The sequence below is a fragment of the Ailuropoda melanoleuca genome, chromosome 6 (assembly GCF_002007445.2).
Source record: "Ailuropoda melanoleuca isolate Jingjing chromosome 6, ASM200744v2, whole genome shotgun sequence".
Classification (NCBI taxonomy): Eukaryota; Metazoa; Chordata; class Mammalia; order Carnivora; family Ursidae; genus Ailuropoda; species Ailuropoda melanoleuca.
Window position 1 is genome coordinate 29890509 of NC_048223.1, and position 7422 is coordinate 29897930.

Sequence of the window (7422 nt, forward strand, 5' to 3'; positions counted from 1 at the left end):
CTGCCGCCAGTATCCACATCACATTCTCCCCACCCCATCTCTGGTTCATCTTTGATTTCAACTCCAACCCAACTGCGATGGAGGGTTCTTATCCACTAAGCACTAATGGCATCCTACCTGAGTTTACCTGTGTGTTTTTTAACTCTCTGCCCTAGGTCCTCCTTTGAAGCCAAGAGAGTTTATTCTCCCATGTCCAAACACAGCTTGGAAGTGCTGGCGGTGATTATCTCCTTGAGGGCAACCCTTACCCAGTGGGGGACAGAAGCCAGTCCACAAGGGCTCTAACCTCTCATCCTTCCATGGACAATTCTGGGTGGCATTTTGAACACTTCTCAGATGTCTCAGGAGACTTCACTGATTGTTGCTTTCTAGCATAGATCCCAATAGTTTACACTGATAGTTTATCCTCATTTTCTGAGCCAGTCTCACTGTTCCTTTCCTCTTGATTTTTTGTAATTAATCCCCCCTCCCCAAAATAAAACAAAACAAAAAACCAAACAAGTCCTTGCCTTAGAATCTGTTTTAGAGAGAATCCAAACTAAAACAGTGTAAGAGTAGGATATGTTTATGGAGTACCCTGTCTGGATTTGAATCCACTCAACTGCTTAGTAGTTCTATATCCTTACATTTTTTAATTATCTTTTTTTTTTCTGCATCAGTTTCCTTGCCTATAAATGCAGATAATAATAGTAACTACCTTACAGTATTGCTATGAGCAATACATGAGTTATCACAGTGTACATATAAAACATTTAGAACAGTGTCTGAGAAGTAATAAGTTGCATGTAAATGCTACCTCTTAGTATCCCCTTGTAGAACACATGCGAATGTGTCTGGAAATCTTAGTATTATTCCCTTCCTCCCTATTGCATTTTTTTTTTTTTCCTTGTGCAGCTTCCTTCTGCCCCTCCCTTTGTCTTTCTTTTGTTTGCTAGTGCTGACTGAGTAGAGCGAACAGCAAGTGTTCCCTGGAGCCTTGTAATTTCTGGAAGCATGTAAGAGGGCCCTTCTTTTGTGCTGTGCTCCATTTTTTCTTGCTCCAGCAGACCTGACCCCTGATCTGTTGGCAGACACCAGATGATGCTGCCAGCTCTTGGTTATTCAGAGGCTCTTTATCCAGACTCTTTGCTCTTCTCTCTGGCTGCGGGCCTTTTGGCCGTTAGATGCTCTCTGGCATTGCTCTCAGAGGGTACACCAAGAAGAGAAAAGATAGCAGAACTCAGACTAGCCAATTACGGGGTCTAGAAAATTAGGACTTTTAGATCATTGGACTTCAGTATTATGAGACATTTCTATCCTCCACATCCATGGAAAATTCAGAATCACCCTTTTGCAGCCACAGTATATTTCACTTTGATTGAAATATAAGTAAGACATGAAATGCACAGATCTCGAGTGTTCAACTCTGATGAGTTCTGGCAAATGTACGCATTCATGTAATGACCACCCAAAATAAGATGGCTAACATTTCCATTACCCTAGAAAATTACCTCATTCCCCTTTCTAATCAATTCTCCTTCACCCCATCCCTGGCAACCACTTTTGATTTCTATTGTTCTATGTTTTCCTCACCTTGAACTTAATATAAATGGAATCACACATATCTATTCTTCTATTCGTGGGTTTTTTTTTCTTTTTTTTTTTAGGATTTTATTTACATACTTGAGAGAGAGAGAGAGAGAGAGCATGAGAGGGGGGAGGGTCAGAGGGAGAAGCAGACTCCCTGCTGAGCAGGGAGCCCTCTGTGGGACTTGATCCTGGGACTCCGGGATCATGACCTGAGCCGAAGGCAGTCACTCAACCAACTGAGCCACTCAGGTGTCCCCTGGTCTTTTTTTATTTGGCATGATCTTGAGACTCATCCATATAGTTGTGTATATCAGAAGTTGGTTCTATTTTATTGCTGAGCAGTATCCCATTATATGAATGCACTTTTTTTTTTTAACCATTCTCCTCTTGATAGACATTTGTATAAGTTCCAGATTGGGACTATTATGAATAGGGCTGCTATGCACATTCTTATACAATATTTTTGTGTAAATCTATTTTCTTCTGGGTAAATAGGGATAGAATTGCAGGGTCATAGGTAGAAATAGGCTTAATTTTATAAGAAACCACCAAGTAGAGGCCGTAAACTTACCCTGACAATGTATGAGGGTTCCAGGTCCTCAGTAACCTCACCAACATTAGCATTGTCAGTGGTTTTAGTTTTAGCCACTTCCCTGGATATAAACTGGTACCTTATTGTAGCTTTATTTCCTAATGACTAGTGATTTTGAGCACCTCTTCACTGTGCTTACTGGCCACCCCAATAGTTTCTTTTGTGCATTGTCCTTTCAAGTCCTTAATAGCAGTGTAGTCAAGCCAATTCAACCAATATTTTTGAGCCCCTTGCTCTCAATCATGCAAAAGGAAAATTCAAGTATCTGAGGTTCATGGCAGATATAAAGAAGTTCAGGAAAGGGTGTCTGGGTGGCTCAGTCAGTTGAGCTCAGGTCATTATCTTGGGCTCCTGGGATCAAGCCCCACATTGGGCTCCCAGCAGGAGGCTACCTGTCCCTCTCCCTATGCCTCTGCCCCTCCATCTGTTTGTCTTCTCACACACACTCTCTCTGTCTCAAATAAATAAATAAAAGCTAAAAAAAAAGGGGGGGGCGGGGAAGTTCGGGGAATCATCCACCTAATATTGATGCTATCAGTGCCCTGCCCATACTTTCTTGGCACTTACTCTCTCAGAGCATTTTAACAATCTCATGGGACTCTCTACCTGAGAACTTTCTTTTGGCCTATACGTGGGGCAGGCCAGCTATGCCTGTGCCGGGGAATAATGCTCCCAGGAGCAGCCGTCAGCCCGTGATGAATGGGAATCAGAGGTTAAATACCACAACTTCCTTGCACTTCCGGTAAGGTAACTATGAAACATGTTCTCCACTGTCTCCCGAAGCCTCCCAATGGAATTGGTTCTCCATAGTAATAACTTATTCAGTGATGCACACGGATTGTCACTTCCTTTCTCTGTCGCATTTCGTAATCTCCTACTGGTTTTCTCTAGAATCACTTCCAAAATGAACTACTTATACTTAAGTTCTTGCATTGTGATCTCTTGAAGAAACAGTTGAGACGCCTATCCCCAAAGATGTGTGTTGAGACATATGAATTGTTGTGTGACTGACTAATTAGGGAAATTTGATGAATTCTACTGATGAAGTCATGGTATTGATTTTCTGGGTACCACAAAAATGAAAGAGCCAGACGAATATGGCAGAAAATCTGTAATGTCAGTGCCTAGTAGAAGCAAAAGTCCCTTTGGGTGGGTGGCTGAGGGTTGAAATAGGTCTTCCAGAAAAGGGAAAGTCTGGAAGGGTCAAGTGAACTGAGAGCAGGGGAGGACATTCTAGGAAGTAGATAGGTGTGACAGATACAAATCTTGTTCAGAGTAACAGTCTATCTGGAGCTTGAGATTATATAGAAAGGAATAAAAAAAATAAGCCTTGCATTATTGGTTAGCATAAAATTAGAAAGAATGTTCAATGAGACTAGGAATTTTGGATTTTGTCTCAGAGGGAACGGAGACCCCCTGGATATTTTTCATTAGGGAGTAACACCATAAAAGCAGGTTTCTAGGAAAACTAATCTAATGGCATTGTGGAGGGTGAATTAAGGCTTAAGGTAGAAGGTTGTTGATGTAGTTTTAGTGACTTGGAGATAAACTGATAAAATCCTAGAACGGGTACTCGTAATGGGAATGGAAAGGACAACATCAGTTTAAGACCTACTGAAGAGAGTCAATAGAGTTTGGTGGCACTAGATAACAGGTTGGAGGACAAATAAATGAGTCACAAGCATCCTAAAGGGTCAAAGCATTTGGTTTCAAAATAATGCCGTAATAACAGAAATAAAGAAATTGTGGGGAGTAACTTTTACAGTAAAACAATACACTCATATAATTTTATACCCAGTAAATTAAACTTTGTTTCCATTTGTGGTGATTGATATTATACATCCATATCCAGCAGATATTTTAAGATTTGGGACTGGAATTTAGGAGAGAGTACATACTGTTAAATTACAGCTGAGAGTCATCTTCTTAGAAGTAATACTTAAAGCTTTGATCATGAATAAGATCACAAAGGAGGAAAGTTAAAAGAATGAATACAACAGAACTGAAAATTAAGCCCTGGCAAAAGACCTCATTTGGGGAGAGCAAATAGAAAGATAAGGAAGCAGGTGAGACCGGAAGGTGCAGTCAGAAAGGTCAAGGAGTCAGAGGGAAAGATGATTGCAGTGATAAGGAGATAAACACTTTCAGAGCCTTCTGAGGACAAGGAAGATAAAGACTCCTTGAGCTGGGAAAAAGGCAATACTCCATCGTGACCTCATTAGACTCTCAGCCAGGTCAGAGAGCTGAAATTTACATATAGCAGGAACAATACAAAACAGCGCAATCCCAGGCTGAAGTGTTTGAGCCACACTGGGAGGGCTGTGTGAGAGTAGGAAGGCAAGGGCAGGAAGCTAGAGGCATTGGGAATGGGGGAATGGGACGAAGTACGAAGTGTAACTTGAATGTGAGTTTTGTAAAGGAGGGACTGAAAAGAATTTGCAGGAGGAAGACCACCATGAATAAAATCAAGGAGAGACTGGTGCTATGTGGAAACGTAATTAAACGAAGAGATGAGGGTATTTACAAACTTACTTGTGCATGCACAATTTCCAAGAATTTTAAGGTCCCGGAGCTGATCTAAATGTACAAACAGATACAGGAACTAACCACATTTATTCTTGAAGGAGCTACCCATAGACTTTACTGAGCTAGTGAGTGAGTGATTAATGTTAGTGACCATAGATTCAGAGCAGATAACCAAGATACTTTCAGGCCCAGTGGTAGTTTTGTGGGCGGACTCATTTAGTCTTTGAAGTGATAGTATGTATCATACATATAACATGTTTTTTAATATAAATACAGAGCTTCCATACTTAGGATCATGCACAAAAATCCTAATTTTTTTTTTTTGGATTTTATTTATTTATTTGAGAGAGGGAGAGAGAGAATAAGCACGAGCAGGGGAGGGGCAGAGGAAGAAGGAGACTCCCCCACCAAGCAGGGAGCCTGATGGGGGGGCTCTATCCCAGGACCCCAGGATCATGACCTGAGCCGAAGGCAGTCACTTAACTGACTGAGCCACCCAGATGCCCCACAAAAATTCTAATTTTATAGAAGTCCACTATTGCTTCTCCAACACAGGTTTGTCCTAGGGAGGTATGAAGCAATGTATACCTTTGCATTGCTATACCTGCACATCTCATTGAACTATTGAATACTTGGAGAGTACACATGGTTAGTTAGGGTGAGGGTGAGAGTAGAGACAGATAGTAAAAAACAAAAAAACAAAAACAAAAAAATACCAAAAAACACCTAACTTGTCTACCTCAACAAGGCTGTGTTCTCTAGTTTGGGGTTTAAATATTTTAAATTGTTTACCAGCGTGCCACTGGTTGAAATTTTCTTTTCCCTTTCCAAATATCTTTTTTTTTTTTTTAAAGATTTTATTTATTTACTTGACAGAGATAGAGACAGCCAGCGAGAGAGGGAACACAGCAGGGGGAGTGGGAGAGGAAGAAGCAGGCTCGTAGCAGAGGAGCCTGATGTGGGGCTCAATCCCAGAACACCGGGATCACGCCCTGAGCTGACCGCTGTGCCACCCAGGCGCCCCCCCCTTTCCAAATATCTTGAGGCTGTTGTGAGAGAAGTAGCCCTGCCTAGTACCTTCCAGGGGCTGAGGCCCTTGCTTTCTTTCAGTTACTCCATGATGCCCAAACTTGTCTTCAGAAAAGTCATTCCTCTAAGTATCTAATGGTATCAAAATCCGGCCTAATGGGAAACAATCTCAGATAGAAGTTTCTTCCCACTAGGTTTCCTGAATATAATGGCAATGAGATTAGCACATTTTCCCAGTGATTGAGTTGGCATGTGCCCATGGATTTATAAATAGAATTTATTGTGGAAGTTACTGTAGTACTTGGGTAAGTAGCTATTGCAATTTGATGATAGAAAGTGTTCTCTGAAAAGAAACTATTATATGCCTTATATGCCATGGCCATCTGAGCTCAAAGAAAGACAGAAGATACAAGTGAGTTTTGTTTTCAGTTCATTCTACCCTATAAACAATTATGAACATCCACATATATTTAACATTTGGGAAGTTAATAGATGTTTTCCTCTTTCTCTATTTTTAATGACACTGGTATGGCTGGTTGGGGGTAAATGACAATTTCAAATCCTTCATCACTTTGCTGCCTTTAGGTAGTGGAATGGTGACATGTTGGAATATGTCCAGATTTCTGCTGATGCCTCCCATAGGAGAGCAATAGATTCGTGGAATTTGAAGACCCTTTAGAGTCGGGAACTAATCTGTGCTTCATTCAGTCCAATCCTCGTAAAACTAAGATTTTCGTTTACTGCATTCGGAGGAGGCTGACGGTGAATTTCTAAGGTGAGCGCTGTGATGAAAGAACATTTATGTAATCGACAGTATCACAACTGCTGTCACCACTAAAACATATCTCATTTCTGAAGGATGGAGTTGCATGTTGCAACTGGAAAAAAAACAAAAAACAAAACAAAAAACTGTTTTCAGTAAGATCCATTTCAATGAGCCTTTGTGCTTTTTGATCCGGTTAAAATTCTAACAGTGAGAAAATACTTTTATCCTAGGCAGAACAATATTTAATGCCTCCTCTTAAGGAATCAGCCATTTGCCTTCACCAGCTGAGACCTGTGTCACGGTCCTACGAGAGAGCTCCTGCTGCTGTATATAGCTGACTCGGGTTTTACGCAGAGCTGTCTTTACATTGCATTTCTTTCTTCTTGATAGTCTAGCTCCACAGTGAGAGCCTATCAGACTAGTAAGTCACGAGTGACCATGAGCCCTGGCTTCAGCTCTCAGTGGAACAGCAGCCAACCAGCCTGGAACACGTACTCCTTTCCAAGAGCAAGCTTACATTATCAGTCCCATGCCAGCTACACCTACTGTACTGGACATCCTACTGTAAGTACCCCATTTTTCTGTCTTCAGTACATTGAATTCCTTATGCAGGTACATTCTGAACCCAGAGTTGGTATCTCTCAATTCACTGGGCAGTTTTTCCAGTGTCATAACTTTTCTAAAGCGAGAATATGCTGCTGTTGAGTAAAAGAGATGAGCGATAGAGAACATCTTAGGCGCTTAAATGACCTATGCTTGGATGATCTTTGCTGAAAATTGATGTTTCATTTAAAGATATTTCTGGGTGAAATAGGTTGGTCGAATTTTTGGAATGGCATTCATGTGGAGGCTGAATGTCTGTATGCCTATGGTTTTGTTTTCTGGCTTCCTTCTGGCTGTTGCTTATGACTTTAGTTGGTTGTTTTTGCACTGGGACAGA

The 7422-nt window shown here is 41.2% G+C and overlaps 1 protein-coding gene across 1 annotated transcript in view; it reads left to right on the plus strand.

Moving 5' to 3' along the window:
* The window catches only part of LOC117802615 (protein enabled homolog), a 516348-nt gene extending 509157 nt beyond the window's left edge, over positions 1 to 7191 (plus strand). The window contains exons 5-6 of the mRNA XM_034661831.1: positions 6873 to 7046; positions 7168 to 7191. Of these exons, the coding sequence (XP_034517722.1) occupies positions 6873 to 7046; positions 7168 to 7191 (198 nt within the window). The remainder of the gene's footprint in view (positions 1 to 6872; positions 7047 to 7167) is intronic.
* Positions 7192 to 7422: the final 231 nt, after the last annotated feature.